The 18,336-nt window shown below is 50.0% G+C and overlaps 1 protein-coding gene across 2 annotated transcripts; it reads left to right on the top strand.

Annotated features, from left to right (window-relative positions):
• The first annotated feature begins 1,338 nt into the window (after positions 1 to 1,338).
• LOC144163313 (gamma-interferon-inducible lysosomal thiol reductase-like) lies at positions 1,339 to 15,838 on the top strand. 2 transcript variants are annotated; one of them, XM_077694242.1, is made up of 4 exons: positions 1,339 to 1,830; positions 4,765 to 5,065; positions 9,260 to 9,379; positions 15,097 to 15,838. In XM_077694242.1, exons 1-4 carry the CDS (start codon positions 1,511 to 1,513, stop codon positions 15,265 to 15,267), a joined length of 912 nt encoding a protein of 303 aa, XP_077550368.1. In that variant the 5' UTR covers positions 1,339 to 1,510; the 3' UTR covers positions 15,268 to 15,838. The 2 variants fall into 2 exon arrangements, with proteins under 2 accessions (XP_077550368.1, XP_077550369.1); XM_077694243.1 differs by lacking the exon at positions 9,260 to 9,379.
• The last annotated feature ends 2,498 nt before the right edge of the window (positions 15,839 to 18,336 follow it).

The raw sequence follows: 18,336 nt of genomic DNA, 5'->3' as shown, positions 1-18,336 counted from the left end.
CACTCTGGATACTCGGCGATAGGTTGCGAAAAAATTTAACCGTGTGCAGAATATTTTTTCTGATATTTTTTATATGGTCGGTAAGCACGCGCTGAACAGTAAACTGTGATAATCTGATTCGGCGCCCAGTAGTACGTGAGACGTTTATTGGCCTTACTGCAAGTACATATTTCGTTCGTCGATTTCACTGTTATTTCTCATACCTTCCACATTCATTCCTTGCTCTTTTTGTCCCCGTACCCTCGCCCCAGTGGTAAGTAGCAGGCCCCAGATCAGTTTCTCAGGCCGACCTCTCCTCCTTTTTCATAAACATTTACTCTCTCTCTCTCTCTCTCTCTCTCTCTCTCTCTCTCTCTCTCTCTCTCTCTCTCTCTCTCTCTCTCTCTCTCTCTCTCTAGTACAGGGCGGAAAAACAGGAAGCTCGAGCAAAGCGTGCTCATCGGGCCAAGCATCAGCTTCGGACTAGATGCACGTTCTTTTACTAAAGTTATCTCTCTCTCAGATTCGGAGGGAGAGTGACGAGATAGTCACGCATTCTTAAAGATCCACTAATGCAGCCTCAAACATATCTTGCAGGATGAAATTGGTGATAGCTTGTAGAATCAATTTTGTTTTTAACAAAGTTTTCTCCCTTTCTCCAGGTGTCACTCCCATTGGGCCTTGAGCCATCCCAACTAAAAAAAAAATTACCATACCATTCTAAACACAGTTAAGAGAAGAGTGAAAGGTTACATCAAAACTGGGTCAGAACGGCGTCAAAACCTTCGCTTAAAGTGCGTCCAAAACCTTCGAAGACCCAAATCGCAAGCGAAGAACGAACCCACGCGACGATTCTTCGCGCACTAAGTAAACGCATCTACGAGCGATCTGGATGCATACCGACACGTGGTTTATGAGATAAGTGTATAACATTTTACTCCCTCTTCCTGATCGATGCGGGCATATTGTCTCATACAGAACCGTTTCTTTTTCGCTACAAACATCCCACCTTCTACTCCCGCTTCCCCCACTTGACCTAGCATCTTCCTGCTGCAATAAGGGCTCTCTCTCTCTCCTTATCTATCTATCTCTTTCTCTCTATCACTTTCTCTCTTTTCCTTTTTCGTGATTTCCAAGAGACCGTTTTCAAACAACGGAAGCCAGGTTTCACGTACGCACCGTGTGTCCCGAGATCTTTGAAGCTTTTAGGTGGACCAACCAGTCTACGGGGAAATGCATCAGTTTTTGGACAAAACGTCATCGGTCCCAATAAGAAAGCTTTCGCGTTAATAAGTGTTCTTCGTTCGTTCGTTTGCTCGTGTCAGTGAGTCCACCGTAATTATCCGCGGAATCAGCAGCGGCAGCGACATCAGCGCGTACAGCGCCCATCAGCGTCGCGACCCACAGCTAGCCTGCAGGGACCTCAAGGAGCAGCTCCCGCACCGCACAGCGGGCCCCAGCGGGTCAAGACAGCGCCATCGCGAGGCCCGTGGTGCCCCGCAGATCCGATGACAGAGCCGGCGCCCTCGGCATGGCTCGCTCCACCGCCCCAATCGTGTTGCCGTCGCTGCTGTGGCTAGCGGCGCTGACCGCGGTCGGCGGCGCGGCCCGCGTCTTCCAGATGGGCCGGCGCTACGACTTCTCGCAAATTCCCAAGACGGCCCGCATCCAGCTGTACTACGAGTCGCTCTGCCCCTACAGCATCGCCTTCATCACCGAGCAGCTGTGGCCCACCTTCGTGCGCGTCGGCTACCTCATGGACGTGCAGCTCGTGCCGTTCGGCAACGCCTTCAAGGAGCAGCCGCAGACGCAGCAGGAGCAGCCAGACCAGGCAGCCGCCGACAGCGCAGAGTGCGTGAGGAACACGGCTCGGCTCGGAGCTATTCAGACTGTTTTGGGGAGACTGAGGGAGGCCAGCACTGGAAGGCTTATCTGTATTGTTGGAGTCCTGTTACGGGCGGATTTTGTATTTTAAGAGCACTAGATGCGCAGTTCTCTAGAAATCTGTGACTCTAAAATCTCCTCAGAAAAAGGGGAGGAGGAAAAACTATTACAACGCAACAACAAGTGTCGATAATGTCCCGGTCCAGGTTCACCAATGCCAACTGGTCCGAGGCTAGCCAAGCCCGCCGTGTTGTAGGATGAAGGCGGAGAAAACGGGGGGACTTTGCAATTCGCAGTAGTCAAGCGACGCATGGCGCCATCTAGGGGAATGTTTGAAGCTATGTCCACGTGCATGTGGCCCTCATTTTAATCGTTCGTAACCGCTTGGTCTCGTGTGTAGTAGTTTCGCTCCTGCGAAGCAAATATCCTAACCAGGGTTCAAATTCCGTTACTGCTTTTTCCTTTGATTTTCAAGGGTTTGTCATATTTGAATATTAACATTCGTTATCACGCATATAATCTATTTATAACATCTTTATGCATTATAAATGGGATTTCGGGTATTTTTGTTGCCTTTTGGTCAGATTTTGCTACTGCGCTCCTTGTACGTCTTGCGGGTTTTCCCCTTTTAGGTCGGTTTTGGCTATTTCAGTTTAATATTTTTCTACACCGTGGGTTTCAACTATTGCATGTCCGTTTTGGCTGGCGTTTATTTCAGTTAGGGTGGTTATGTATGCTTACGTTCATGCTGTGATATAACCCTCATAAGAAAGCTCAGGTGACGGCTGGCTGTACTGACTAGGAAACGCACATACGCGAATTGCAATGGGGCAGGAGAAAATACATTGTTATAAATTAGCGTATGGTTCGGGACAGTTGGGACATGCGCGAGAGTGTCGGATACGATAGAGAAAAGAACAAGCAAGTGTAAGGAGGGTATTTAACTGTATCCGTCGAAGAATGCGTAGTTGCGCGGTGGTTAGAGATTTCTCTGGAACAGGAAGTGTACGGAGAGCTTCTTTCTTGTTCTCATAGCGAAGTTTGATTTCAAGGGGATTCCTAGCTAACAAAGAGAGCAAAACTTGCCTCGGTAACGTCATGCGCGTTGAGCATGCGAAGAGTGGGTAGCCTGATGTCAACGGGAATGCGCCATCTGTTTTGTTTCTGATCTTAGTTCTCGCATGGATATTTGTTACTCCCTATCTCTTCCGCGTAGTTCGGCTGTCTCATGTGCAAAGTTTCGATGTGAAGGTGGGTGCATTAATTGTATTGTCAAACAAGCACTGTAGTCTAAAGCGCAGCGAGCTGCCATGAAGCATTGTCAGAATTGCCACAGGCATGGCCTTAACGGAAAGGTAGGTGGGTATCTTTAACGAACAAAGATTTCCCTGGTGTTATTCAAGAGATTACTCGCCTGTAATGTTAGTAGCACTGGTAAAGAGCTCTTAGTAAGTACTTCTCAAAAACCTCGAAAAGTGATGCAGCGTCGGCATAGGCATATACAGGGCCAAGGAGGCGAGTTCACGTAAAAAGAGGTTCTTTTCTAAACGGTATATTATTAAGAGCACGACGGGGACCTCAGTAAGAGCTGCACAAGTCGTAGACCGATTCAAGACTGAAATAAGACAGGAAATACTGGGTGAAAGCATTTTTTTTTGTTCGGGTCACTTCGGTCTTAAGTTGTCAGAATGGTGGAGAGACTAGAGAAGTGAAGGAGCCGTAACGTCTAGATGAAGTCACTACCAGTTGCGTTTCTGCATCGGCCGGTGTATATTTAAGTAACCCTCCATTGCTCACAATTGACACGTTTCGCATCAGTGACCTTGCAGCCACCCCTCAGTGCCCTCGGCATGGTCGCGTGCTCAACTCTGAGATCCCGTGACGGACTTGTTAATCTCGGTTATGGCTGGGTTACGCTGTGGTTTTTAGGTACCAGCATAATTCGTACCAACGTAAACCCTTTGTCAGTAAACACAGCTGTTGGGAAAGTTGGTGCATTATGACTGAAAAACTTCGACAACGACACAAAAGAAGAACGACGGGAAATACCTGTATAAATACGAGACGATGTTTCAAATAAATGTTAGTTTGTCCCGTCGTTCTTCCATTGTGTCTTTGTCGAAGTCGCGCTCTATCTTGGAATGACCCTTTGTCATAATTATTTAGGCCAATCCTGATCCTTCTGGACCACAAAAAACTCATACAAAAAACTTAACCTTTAAATGTGACAAAAGTATTTTATGACAGTAACAAAGAAAGGTGTTTTCTCCAGCTTCCCGGCATAAAACATTCCAGCCTCGCTAGGGACGTTAGCTTGTACATTGAATTTTTTGTGGCCTGTGCATTATTGACATGGTCTAGAAAATTTCGACAAATACTTGCATAACTGGCTTTGCCTTTACGTTAGCTTTCGTCCCTAACTTTTCCGCAATGCATTTCTCGTTTTTGGGGACGTATGAGCGGGCTACAGAGGGTGTTCAGGCAACCCTCCTTCAGACAGACAGGTCTTCTTTCAAGGTTTTGTAGCGTGAGCTACACCGGCCGAGGTCCAGCAGTTTCGCGTGGCTCCTGGAGAGCCGTGCTGCGTATGCGCGCGGAGCAGTGACGTCTCACGGCGCCCATCTGGCGCGCCGGAGCCGCCGCCGCCACGACTGGATTGGATTGAATTGAGTTAAATTGAATTGGATTGTATTAAATTGGATTGCATGGAAATTTTTTTAGCACCAGTAAGCATGATAGTCAGCTAATCCTAGACAACCAGGAAACCTAAGAATAACCAGCTGAACCTTAGCTCATGCTACGTATATCCTGGCATAGCCGAGCTGAGCCACTGATAATTTTTTAGCATACGCGTTTCTGTTTATCTGTGAAGAGCTTAGAGTCGCTTCCATTCTCCCAAAGCAACATGGTCGGCGACGGCAGCGCCAACCTGGTGGAGCGCTTCCCGCTGGGCCGCCGGCGGGAGCAGGAGCCCGGGTACCACTACAGCTGTCAGCACGGGCCCGAGGAGTGCTTCGGCAACGTGGTGCAGTCGTGCGCCGCGCACATCTTCAACGACACCATCCTGTCGCTGGCCTTCGTCACCTGCATGTCGCTCGCCCAGAGGCCCCAGGAGGCCGGCGAGGAGTGCGCGCGGGGCATCGCCCGCAACTGGGACGCCATTCAGCGCTGCGCTCACGGGGGCAAGGGCCTCCGGCTGCAGGTTCGTCGTCGCCCCGGTCCGCCTCCGTTGTTCCCTGGCGTTGTGTTGTAGTCTTATTGAGTAAGCAATGAATGGTGGCTGTTGCCGAAAGTTTTCGCCGTCGATCCGCGGAGAGAGAGTGACAGAAGAAGAGAGAGCGACAGAGCGCGTGAGAAGAGGCGTGACGTCAGCCGAGACGGCAGCTATATTGGCCTGTGGTGGCACCGCGTTCGCACCGGTGCCGACCTAGTTGCTAGGGAGACTAGAGCACTGCACGGGCCTGATTTTAAGGCCCAAGCACGGCCCGAGCCCGCTTCGCGAAGCCCGAGCCCAACCCGGGCCCGTAACACCTAGCCCGAGCCCGGTCCGGGCCCGGGCATTCATAAGTGAGCCTGGCCCGAGCCCGGCCCGGGGCCCGCCATCTCAAGCCCAGGCCCGGCCCGGCCCGGTAATTAATTTTTTTGGCCTAGGGATGGCCCGCGCGTGTGTGACCAGGCCCGGTCTTTGACGCTGAAGAAAGTTTGTTTATTATATTCCGGGCTATCCGACAGAGTATCTAGTCTGTACAAGCACGTCATGAACTGAAACGCAAAAAATAAGGGTTTAAAAGTGCACGTAGTTTAGCTTTCACCGTCTGCAGTTCACGCCACATCGGCGTAACAATAGCTCGTATTCTTGAACGAGAGACATCATCACCTTTGATTACCAGACTCTTGGCAACTTCACGTGGTTGTCTCGGCCACAAGTTGGTATTGCTGACATTTTTTGATCCGCATTTGAATCAACGAGTATGTACGCGCGTTGAAATACTTCACCTGCAGTGGTTGTTAAGCGGTGGTGTTTCTCCGGCACGCGAGTTTGATTCCCGGCCACGGCAGCCGCATTTTGATTGGTGCGACATCTGAAACACACGTGTACATACATAGACATAGGTGCAAAGCTCCAGGATTTCTGAATTAATTCATTCCCCTCTTGGGCATTCCTTGTAATCGTATCTTTGGTATGTTATACACCAAAATTGAAAATCTTGATGCAGTACAAGAAATGTCATTAAAATTGCAGTATAGTGACCATCAGACCTAGCAAAACACGTTTTTAAAACAGTGCGTACAAATACACCAAGAAGCGCGCAACAATAAACCAAGAATATTCATTTTGATGCTCTTTCCTACACTTCACGTCGGACCTATTAACGGCCGTGCCTATGAATTCAAGCCCGAGCCCGGCCCGGGCCCACCAATAATCGACTTCGGGCCCGGGCTTTCGGGCCGGCCCGGGCCCGTGCAGTGCTCTAAGGGAGACATCAAGTGGAATCGCTGCTCGCGCCCTTCTCTTCCCGACACACCCGCCAACGGCGTCTCAACGAGTGCCGTCACGGCTGTTCGCTATCACGTTCGAGCAGTATACATTTGCTCCCGTTCAAGGTGTTCTCGGATAAACTTTAGTACTCAGCACATTTTTGGATGCTCTGGAGCTCTGTAATTGAAAAAAATTCGGATTTTTTCACTAGTTTAAAAGTCGGATACTTTATTTTAGAAACGGGCGAACTAATCAAAACCTAAAAATATCGTTAGTTGTTAAATCAATGTTCGTTACTTTAGCGCTGGTAAATGTAGCGTTAATAATTTAGCTCTTTGGTCAAAGTTGCGTGTGCAACACCAGGTAGAGTGAATAACAACTGGTTCATTCGTGTCTGAGGATGGCATAGTGCGCTACAAGACGGTAAGAGAGTGAAAGTAAAAACAGATGCTGTCGCTGTGATTCCGTTTCGCTAGTGTTTGTAAGACTAGACTTTGTCTCGTGGTTTTTGTCAGCACTAGCATTTGTCTTCACTTAAGGTGAGCGCTGTTCCATCAGAGTCCATACATGTACAAATATCAGGACCCGAGATATATCGTCCCAAGGAGTAAAATTTGTGTTTCCCTCCTCAGCTCACGTCGAAAAATATCGATAGCTCCCCACCCCATTTAAACAGAATGAAATGACATAAAGTGTAATGAAATGAAGAAAACTGAAGGGAAATGTAAAGCACTGCTAATAGGAAGTTACGACCACAGTGAAGAGAATCAGCGAAGAGTAGCCGAAACCGGGACACTCTCCTCCAGGCATTAGGTTTAACTTATATAGATCAACGTCGTTCACGTTTGATTGGTCTTTACCGGTTGTTTTCTTAGCTCGAGTTCGGCATAGCCGTTGAGCTGCGGATGATTTATACAAAGCGTTAGATGTTAGCCATTCCTCTTCAGGTGTACCCACGCCTCGTATTGTTGCCGTCTCCTGTCAGTAGGTGAGAAGACTATTCACAGTCACTGGGCTCGGCGGTGAAATTTTTTCCCAATTTCACGGCGACAGCAGCCGCCATTTTTAAGCTGTTTTGTAACATTACGTCACTTTTAAGCAGCCTGAAGTTGCCAATGTGTGACGGGATCATTCCCGCCAGCTGTTTCAATTACGTCACGGCAGACAGGCGTACGTTTCATGTCCGCTGCATTTAGTATAGTTTTTCATTACCGGCCAAGAAATATACGCCTTCAGTAAAGAGAAATAAGGCAAACTTGAGAACTGGTGCCCGTAAACGTCATGAAACGTGAAAATAACGACAAAACACACAACTTCTTTGTCAACCGGAAGCACGTGACCAAAATTGAAAGCCAATCAGAAAAAAACTTTCGGCAAATTCACAGTTTACTGTGAATTTGTGCAATTGATAATTAGACAGTGATGTTCGGTACTGGGGAAAAATTACCATTTCTAGATTCAGAAATTCTCTATCCTTATCATTTTTCCCCGCAGGTTTCCCCAGATTTCCCTGAAAATTTCCCTCCCCTCTTATTTTGCAGCTGAAAGATTTTTACGTGGATTAGTGGCCGGTTTTGGGTGTTAGCTGTGGCCAACTGCATGTCTCCTTTACGGAGCCTTCGGCTTCCGGACGCATACGTCGTTCAGAGAATGAGTTGTAGTGTAAAATAAATTGCAGTGCATCGGCCGCTCCGCAGCATTTGACTTGGCGTTTTACGTTTTGTACCAAAATGCGTGCTTAATTCGCATGCTAGACCTCTAATTTAAAACTGCCCGTATGAAAACGAACAAACATTGCTGAGTAAGAGATAATTTTACCTGACCCCGGAACTGCTGGAATGATCTCTTTGACAGCCCCCTAAGGTGCACCCAAAATACGTTTTTTGTATATTGCGCAGGAATTTACGCGAACATTCTTTAGCCCTTCAGCCGGTGCCGCTTCATGCTTTACTAGCTGTTTTTAATGAAATGTTATTTCCTCTATGCTGCCTCCTGTTTTGTTAACTAGATTGGAAGCGATCTTGGATGCTTGTGGCTTGCGGTAACACGACTGCGGATATTTGAACATCAATTCGGGGAAATGTTAAGGGAACTTTTTAAAAGAAAACAAAGTAATGAATGATGTGAGGTCCGGTTTACTGACATTATTTGTACTTTTACTGTTAACGATTCCCTTTTTCCCTGTTGGTCAAAATGACAGGCGAAAATTCCCCGAAAAAAATTAGCAGTGGCTTAGCTCGGCTATTCCAGGATATACGTCGCGTGAACTAAGGTTCAGCAATCCAATCCAATCCAGTCCAGTCAGGATCAATCCAATCCAGTCCAGTCCAGTCCAGTCCGGTCCGGTCCGGTCCGGTCCGGTCCGGTCCGGTCCGGTCCGGTCCGGTCCGGTCCAGTCCAGTCCAGTCCGGTCCAGTCCAGTCACTGCTCCTCGCGCATGCGGAGCACGGCTCTCCAGGAGCCACGCGAAACAGCTATCAAGCGGCTCCGGCGCAGCGTAAGACTTGGCTACTGCGCAACGGAGGCGCACAGCTGGCTGGGCACGCGCCGGCGCCAGTGCGTCTGCCGCGGCTGTGACGTCACTCCCCTGGAACGCGCAGACCGGCGAATGTGCAGACCCAATTCTCTACACACCCGTACTCCAATCTACACACCCGTACTCCGTACCCGTACCCAATCCATTCTAATGCTCCTCGCGCTCGCGCAGAACGGCCCTTTAGGGTCCACGCGAACGAGCTCAACTTTGGCCAGTGTAGCTTACGCTACAAAATTGAAAATTCCACGCACGGAACATCACTGGAATAGGGAGGGCCTCCGTTCGAACAGTGGGTAACTAACGGCACAGGACGTGCTGGAGATCTGCTAAGCGCGAGGCAGCCACGATGCTGATCGCCGGGGCCGCGGTCGCCATTGCAGGACCAGATGAGCGAGCGCACGTGGAACCTGGACCCCCCGCACCACTACGTGCCGTGGATCGTCGTCAACGGAGAGCACACCGACGACATTCAGGCCATGGCGCAGACGGACCTGCTGCAGGTGCGCGCCTCCTCCCCTGCACGCTTCTCTTTCAGCGCACCAAGTCCACCTTCCTTCAACTGTGGCCAGTCATGGTGTTTGGACAGCGCGCTTTAAAACAGGACCACAAAGAAAAGAACCGGACATGGCAAGCACTGATTATCAACTGATATTTATTCAAAACGAGGAAACATTTATGCAAAAAACATCGAATCTGTGAATGAGCTACGATAAGAATAACATCCAGACACTGATAGAGATAACAGGAATCATTTTTTCTTGCTCCTGCGTTTAACTACAATCAAGAAAGGCCACTTCTTTATCGTGTAAGCAAATGAAGGCCCGACTAACGCACGTTTCACCACGAGTGGTTTTCTTGAAAGCCTCTATTATCTCTCGCTTAAGCCGATTGGGATGACGGAACAATACGCAGGAGCAAGGGAAATTCCTTTCTTTTATCTCTATCAGCGTTTGAATGTGATTCTTATCGGAGCGCATGCGCAGATTCGATGTTTTATGTATAAATGTTTCTTTGGTTTGAATAAATCGCAGTTGATAGCCAGCGCTCTTCTAGTCTGGCTATTTTCTTTGTGGTCCTGTTTTAACGCGCTGTTTCCAAAATCCATGCCGCAATACCAACTCACCCAGTCCTCCATCCTGCTGTGGCCAGTCCCAGAACGTGTGGGAATCTATGCTTCACGACTGAAGCGATTTCCCCTTCAACAACCCTGGAAGAAAAGTTTCGGCAAGGACAGGAAGGTTTGGGCAACTAAGTCGTAGCGAATGCGCAAACGTAAATGCTACCGCACAAAACATTTCAGAACCTCCGAAGTGTGGATTGTCGCAAGAATACGTAGTGTGCCTTGCAATATTCACCAACAAAGTCGGCTTCAGTATTGGCAGCGCACCGCTGGGAAGATGTTCTTTCGGACAACATAAACAGTCTTATGAGAAAAAAATGGGCGTCCTAGGGCGGTAATTATATATATGCTACCTCCATATATATCTGGCCGTTTAAGGTTGGCTTCACCGTTGTACACAAAATACTTGCTGGAGAAATTTTTTAATGGGCGATACTAGAAATCCGGGGTCAGTAGACGCATTAGGGCATGTTCACGAATACGTACATAAGAATCCATTTGTTCCTACAAAACACTAAGACAAGTCCATTTAACGTCCGGTTTGCTGCGACGTACAGATGAATTCATGGGAGAAATGATAGGGGCAATATAAGCGGTCGTATATGAAGGTATTAAGACCGTACACAAACACGTAGCATTCATATGCCGCCGATTTACCTATAGTTCATGCCACAAGCTGGGTGGAGCACTGTGTAGGCTACATTGCTGTCAATATAGCGCCTACTGAGGGCGCCTAACTCACCTTGAAGGAAATCGAGAACAGGCGCCGGGGCCTTGCTGTTCCACCTGCCGAGAGGGGAGACTGAAAGGTCATTCAAGACCCCCTTCACGGTTAGTTAGGTGCCCCCATTGACAACAACGTAGCCACCACAGTGCTGCATGCAGCTTGTGACATGAACTATTGAGTGTGAGTCCCTTGCAGCCATATATGGCTATGACTAGCAAAACGTAGGATTATTTTTTCAAAGGGCGAAGCACCTTAGGTGCTCGGACTGTCGGCGTCTCCTGTCGTCGTCTCATGCCGTCCCGGTAAATCAATTTGTTATTCGATGGTCGAAAAACAAGTGCATAATGAATGAAACCGGTTCAAAATAGACTAACATGATTTAACGTAATTTAAGATACAGTACTAATCCGGATTGACCTGAGTTATTAACAAAAATGTGTTAAATCCCGCCTCAAAATGTGTTAATCTCCCTCCTGTAAAGCATACTTCTTAGCGTGCTGCGGCGTGTCACACGAAGACAGCTTACAGCCAGTTTGTCTCTCAATTGAGAGTTTTAGTACAGAAATTGCCTTTCCGTACGCTAAACGCTAAATTTTTGTGTCCCGCTACGTAAAAACCGCGAGCGGAGTTTTAGTAGAGCGTCTCATCAGTTTTGCGTAGCGGCACGTTAATGCGTACGGCGCCATCTGTCTAATGTTTTGCGAAATGACTCGCCGGCTGATCTGCGAGCGGAGTGCCGGAGTGCTTGGAGATTTTACGACTATCCAAATAATTATAAACTGACACTTTCCCGTTAGTATTGAATGCAACACGGCCACAGCACGGCATGAATGTTCTCTTACCTGAGTAAGTTCCATAAAGACACCGTTGAAGTCCCGCGGAACTTCTTTCGTGCAATCGCACAGAACGCCCTGAATTGATTGATTTTAGGGTTTAACGCGCCGACGCAACGCAGGCGATGAGGCGCGCCGTAGTAGAGGGCTCCGGATTAATTTTGACCACCTGGAGATCTTTAACGTGCGCCGAAATCTCGTACACACGGGCGTTTTTGCTTTTCGCCTCCATCAGAAAAGCGGCCGCCGCGGCCGGGAATCGAACCCGCGACCTCATGCTCAGCAGCGCAACGCCTTAGGAACGCCCTGAACCGAATGCCCGGGTTTGACGCATACATTTTATTCAACTTCAAAGCAATCCAGAGAGGCGTTTCGAACGAACACAACGTCACGACATGCGTTGCAAGTCTGAACTGCGATCGACCGGCGATCGGTTGCCTCCTCCTGCCCGTCGTAAATTCTGCACTCACCTCGCGCGCGGTTTGCGGGGTGGAACAGCAAGTCACTTAACTCTGACGCTCAAGACAAGAAGGCTTTTAGCCACGCACACTGTACATACCCGATGCGAGCTTGAGTCGTACGTCGCTCGAGAAAGATAATCCAGAGCATGGGAAGCACTTTCTACCCGCAGAAACACAACGTCGCATTTCATCGCGAACGCGCCCACAACACACACACACACACACACACCGCTTCGGTCGCTGGCCTGGCTACAAAGCTTCGTTCGGGCAGTCAGCGATGTCACGACGATACAGAGCTGCGCGGGGGGTTATGTAATAAGCACTCGACGTATTTAAAAACACAGGGGCAAAGAACTTGGTTCATCGGGAGCAAATTACTGTCGACAGAAAAGCGGAATCGTGGATGCTTGCCGGGCTACTTGCCGCTATGTTGGAAACGCAAGCGGCCACACGTACGCACGCTATTTCGCTGAAATAGCGTCCGTCCGCTAAACGCAGAAGTGGCTTCACGTACGGCGTATGCGCAGTGAGAACGACGCAAAGAATTAGCGTTCGCTAACTCTTTGCGTACGGTTGCGTACGTTATTCTAAAACTCTCTATTTATTGCTTACATGCGGTTCAACGCAAGAGAAGGCGCCACCGCCTCAGCAAGCACGCGATTGCCAATCAGCGAGCGCCGTGTGGCAGGAGAGAGACGTGCAATCTTTGAATACACTTATACACACTGCACGCTTCGCCCCTCCCCAGGTTTCACGTTCGTGGAGATGGCCCGGTTTTCTTTTCAAGTTTTATTTTGTTTGCACCAAGATGGCGAGCTGGGCGAGTTGGTACTGGTTCATGATGATAGAAAACAACCAGCGCAAAAGAGACGAAGACAAGAAAGGCTACAGACACAGCGCGGTATACCGCGCTGTGTCTGTAGCCTTCCTCGTTCTGTTTCTTTTCTTTGTTTATTTTCTCCAATGATGTAAATTTATACCATTATAGCGATGAAGTGTCTTTACTTCGCGTATTATGTTTCTGTACCGTGAGCTACACTGGCCGAGGTTGAGCAGTTTCGCGTGGCTCCCGGAGAGCTGTGCTGCGCATGCGCGAGGAGCAGTGACGTCACACGGCGCACAGAACGTTGCTCGCTGCTCGGTGTCTCTCACACACTCCACGCGCCCAGCGTCTTCGCCGACCTCCGTTCCGCACGTGGCGGCCCGGTCCACTTGATGATCGTGCGGGGAGTGGCCGGCTTTGGATCCGATGGCTCGTGCGTCGCAGCAACACCGGCGTGCGCCTGTGGAACCAGCATAGCTCTGGGGCGATTGGTGACGCTGCGCCGGAGCCGCTTGATAAATATACACGTGTCGCATAATGCGTATACCATGTGTGTGTCATTGAAGCAGTAGTTAGAATGATAATCAAGCTAATCCTGGGCAACCAGGAAAGCTAAGAATAACCAGCTGAACCTTAGCTCTCGCTACGTATATCCTGGCATAGCCGAGCTAAGCCACTGCTAATATTTTTTCTGAAGGAAGCTTTAGTGTTCGCACTGATGGCGTCTGTAACGCGAAAACGCCGAAGTGAAAGGAAAGAACGGCTTCCCGTGGCCGGAATTGAACTAGGGTTCACCGCGTTATGAAGTGGACGTCTATCCGACTGCTCCATTTCGACATGGTCGAAGCGGTATGGAAAACTTCACGACAACCAAAAAATCCGTCACCAAGAAAGCTTCGTGCTCAACCATCGTCGTCATTTCATGGAAGGGTGCAGGATATTTCGAAGATGCAAGGTGTACTGCAAAACAAAGTTGAACTATTTATGCTATTTTTTATTTGCGTTCTGAACGTTTCCTCGCGGACTTTTTTTCTCTATTCCTCGGTTTTGGGGGGAGATATATAGGATGCATATTTTTGCTTTGTCATATCATTTTCGTGATTTCTTTTATTTGCTTTTTCGAAATTTTGTCCGACCAATTATCTCAACTCACGCTATAATAACGACTACAAGTGTTGCTTCCGCTAGTATTGCATTTTCGTGCAAATGCAGGGCGTTACACGGTCCTGGCTGTGGGGGGACTCTGAAAAGAATGCTACGCCTTAATATAGCGTTTTAGCACTCCTTAGGCTCCGTCTGTTATGTTCGTACTGTGCTGAACTGGACCCGACTGCGCCTGCGCGCGTGGGCATGGCGAGGACGAAACCCCCCACCGTGACGAATGCGCGGGCATGGCAAGGGCCTGCCCGCGGAACTATAATCCGCCCTACCGGAACGAATGCGCAAGTGCCCAGACGGGTCCCGGTCAACAAGCTACGCCCGTAACGGAGCATACGGAGTGCTAAAGTTTTAGCAGTCCGGCCGTTCCGTGGCGTGCGTAGCTAGCGTGTTGACCGGGACCCCTCTGGGCACTTGGGCATTCGTCACGGTAGGGGGATTAGTTCCACGGGCCTGCCTTCGACATGTCCGCGCCTCCTCGCCCTTCCTCCTCGCCAATCCGCGCGCGCAGGCGCAGACCGGTCCCGGCAACCCGGTAGAAACGTAACGAACGGAACGGGCGGACTGCTAAAACTCTTTATTAGCAGTGGCGTAGCTCGGCTATGCCAGGATATACGTAGCGTGAGCTACGGTTCAGCTGTTATTCTTAAGTTTCCGGGTTGTGTAGGATTAGCTGGTTATTATGCTTACTACTGCTAAAACGATTTACAATTCAATCCGATGCAGTCCAGTCCAGTCCAGCCTAGTCACTGCTTCTCGCACATGCGCAGCACGGCTCTTCAGGAGCCACGCTAAACGGCTATCAAGCGGCTCCGGCGCAGCGTCAGACTTGACTACTGCGCAACGGAGGCGCACAGCTGGGCACGCGCCGGGGCCAGTGCGTCTGTCGCGGCTATGACGTCACTCCTATGGAATGCGCAGACCGGCGAATGTGCAGACCCAATTCTCTACCCACCCGCTCTCCAATTGGATTGGATTTCCGAATCCAATCCAATTCAATGCTCTTCGCGCCTTCAAAGTCCACGCGAAATTGCTCAACCTCGGCAAGTGTAGCTTACGCTACAAAACTCTCTAATATTAAACTTCTGCCCGCAGATGGTATGCGACGCAACTCCCGACGGCCGCAAGCCTCCGCCGTGCTTCGAAGACATGGAGCGGCGCCGGGCGCTGCAAAAGCTGTCCGCGTCCGTGGAAGAGCGACTCGGCGACGGGGCTGCGCAGCCCGGTGCAGCCGCCGGACACAGCCTCAAAGACGTGTGGCTCTGACCACTCCGTTCGTTCGCGGGACCAGCCAAATTCGCCAGAACCCGAGTCGGCATGCGTGGTGACATAGACGACGCGCTGGGCTGTGAATCGGACAAACTCTGCCGTGTGCTACTCTCACGGCAGCCCCATGTTATGACGGCCGCTGTGATGTCGGTTTTGCGAAAGCTGGATGAAACTGTTCCGGCGCTGTCGCGGATCGACGTCCCTCTGGTCTTCCGAGAATTTGATGACCGAACGATTCTGGTGTAGATTTCTTACGATTGATACATATCCTGTAGCCCCTATAATTCTTCTGGCGTACGTTGAATCCCGATTTTGGTGGCAGGTGGAGGTTAACTACAGCGCAGTCGTCTAGCCACTGGAAAGCAAGACCGTCTCGCTTTTCGGGGTTGCGAGGCGGCTTGCGGGTTCCTGTAAGCCCTCGCAATACTCAAAAACCAGTTACTTTTGTATGTCCGCGCGCCCGGCTTCTGCAGCGCGCAACCAATTATCTATCTGTATTGTTTTTCCTTCTCTTTACGTTATGTAACCTACACCGTACGCCATTTGTGCGGGAATAAAAAATTTTCTGGTGTGCAAATAATGATTGATATGTCTCGTCGGTGAGAGCCGGACAAGCCTTACATGTTTCCGCCCAAATAACCGGTGCGTGCACTCAAACCGTGATAACGCAAGCACAAGTGACATTAATGACACCACTGCAAGCGAACCTGCCCCGACGGCGGTTCGGCGTCCTGTATAGATGGCGCATGTTTGCGGCGCCGGCCTTGCTAAGAAGCATGCAATACAATAGATGGCCGGTAAAAAGCGCAAAGGTTAACGGGTACATTGGTTTCTCCCGCGGAGTGTCGCCACTTCCGTTTATGGAGCTCTGCTGGCCTCCCGTACGCCGTCGGCTTTTACGCGCGTGTTTGCTTGTTGATCGGTTTCCACCGTAGGAAAAAACGCGCATGCATCGGTAATTTCATAAATAACGATTTACCCTACTGGGGGTTTATCTGACAGGTAAGCACCCTGTGACAAATAATAAAATTCCCCGCATTTCCCCGAGGGGAAGAATGTGAAAGTGCGAATGCACGAGTTGAATTTGCGCGGTTCGGTAATGTTCGCGAAAGAGAGATCACACACACACACACACACAACTACAAAGAAAGAAAGATGCATTTATTCACAGACACCTATTTGTGTTGTCGTTGTACTTGATTGCTAGAGCGGATCTCAGCTTTGAAATTTCGTGTCAGCACTCCTTTAAGCGGGTGCATTAGCCCTTCTCACGCCCGATTCCTGGCCAATCCCCCACGTGGGTATGTGCCATGTCAGCGGCCAGGCAGCGCGCGCCCATCTCCCCCCGTTGCCAAGGAAGACGAGGAGATTCCTGGCCAATCCCCCACGTGGGTATGCTATGCGGACATCGCCGGTGGACGCAGGTTCAGGGTCGCTTAAGAAGTGCATTCGCACTTAAAAAACACGCACTCGCGCGCCTGAAAACCACCGGCGTACGTGAGGGCAGGAGGGATCTCGAACCGGAAGCGGGGGGAGCACACGGCACACCCGTGAGCATTTGCGCTTTTTACCGGTCACCTATGAGACGGGCGGCGAGATGATAATAGGGCGAAGTGCAGCGGCATCTCCGAAAAGAGGAGGAGGAGGAGGAGGACTATTAATTGTAGGGAAGGCTATAGGCTCGTTCGGAGAGAACAGGGAGATAAGGAGGGAGTGGCGGCTCCGTGGTGGCTTAAAGGCTGTGGTGGCTGGATGTGTGCCCCGTGGAGGGTGGTGGGCCGGGGGGGTGGGATGAGTTGCAATGCGGAGCAGGCTCGCAGCTCGAGATAGCTGGCGCAGGACCGCTATCTGGGGAGAGTTGTGCAATCAGGGCCGACGTCCCTACTCTGTCCTAATGCAAATCTATATCCTGGCTAGCGCCACACCTCGCACATATCTCCTTACAGCTGACACGCTCGGCCACAGAGCGAGTCGGCGACCACAGCCATACTCCCTTGAATTTCAACATTGTCAAAAATGTGCCGCAGGTGTAAGTAGCAAGAGCTGTCGTGTGTAGAGGGGAATTTTATGCTGCGGCCTCTTGTAATACCACTTATGATGCGGTTGCTCCTTCGGCGACGACTACAGCAGTGCTGATTTGTTTAACCGCGTCGCATTCATCGGAAGTGATAGTTTACATGCCTTATTTTTCAAAGAAAGTCTACGCCTACGTGACTAGTCCTAAGCTAGTACTATGAAGCACAGCGCTTTGCGACTGGATGCGCTAATCAGCGGTTATTAACGCCAATTGATTGGAGCTTTACTTCAGTTGTTTCTGAATGTTAGTGCGAGCGCACGCACGCACACACGCACACTGATGAGCACGCACACACATCTGTGCTTGGAAAACCAAAAATAAGCGACCTCACGCACCAATAACGGCCTCCAAAAGCTCCATAAATGTTCCAGCATTTGAAATTTTATCTACCGCGTCCGAGAAATGGTGCCGAAAAAATCCCGCCATCTCCACGAAGTGAATGATGATGAGAGGGGCGAAGCTAAAATGCTTATCGGTAAAACCGTGAAACATTCGCCCACACATCACGTAAAGACTCGACACGTCAAGCTTCCCACCGCTCCGTTGACAAGCCCGTCGACGACGTCGATGTTTGTGGTGATTATGTAGGGCTTGTTTGGGACGGTGAGAATCTCCATGGGTAAGTTGGCGAATTCGGTGGCCATCGCCTTCTGCAGAACGTTTTGTGTCGCGTACCCCCGGTACGTGTCTTCAGATCGCAGGCGACGAACGGCAACCTCTTCTTCCTCTCGTCCTTGTTTGGTAGCAACGAACGCGTTGAACGTTTTGACCTCTTCGGCCAATCTTTGGTTGGCCAATCTCTAGGGGGATCCTGCCATAGTCATCATCATTCCGCCGTGTATGGCAGCAACGCGGGGTGGGAAAGGGCCCGAGCAAGAGTCTTGAGCTCGCAGGCGACGGACAACAACCTGTTCTTCTTCCCCTCCTCCCTGTTGGGTAGCAACGAACGCGTTGAACGTTATGACCTCTTCGGCCAATCTTTGGTTGGC

This window comes from Haemaphysalis longicornis, unplaced genomic scaffold (genome assembly GCF_048455015.1).
Source record: "Haemaphysalis longicornis isolate Haplotype H1 unplaced genomic scaffold, Haemaphysalis longicornis Haplotype H1 scaffold_12, whole genome shotgun sequence".
Classification (NCBI taxonomy): domain Eukaryota; kingdom Metazoa; phylum Arthropoda; class Arachnida; order Ixodida; family Ixodidae; genus Haemaphysalis; species Haemaphysalis longicornis.
The sequence above is the reverse complement of the archived record's forward strand: the minus strand, read 5'-3'. Positions and strand labels throughout refer to the sequence as shown.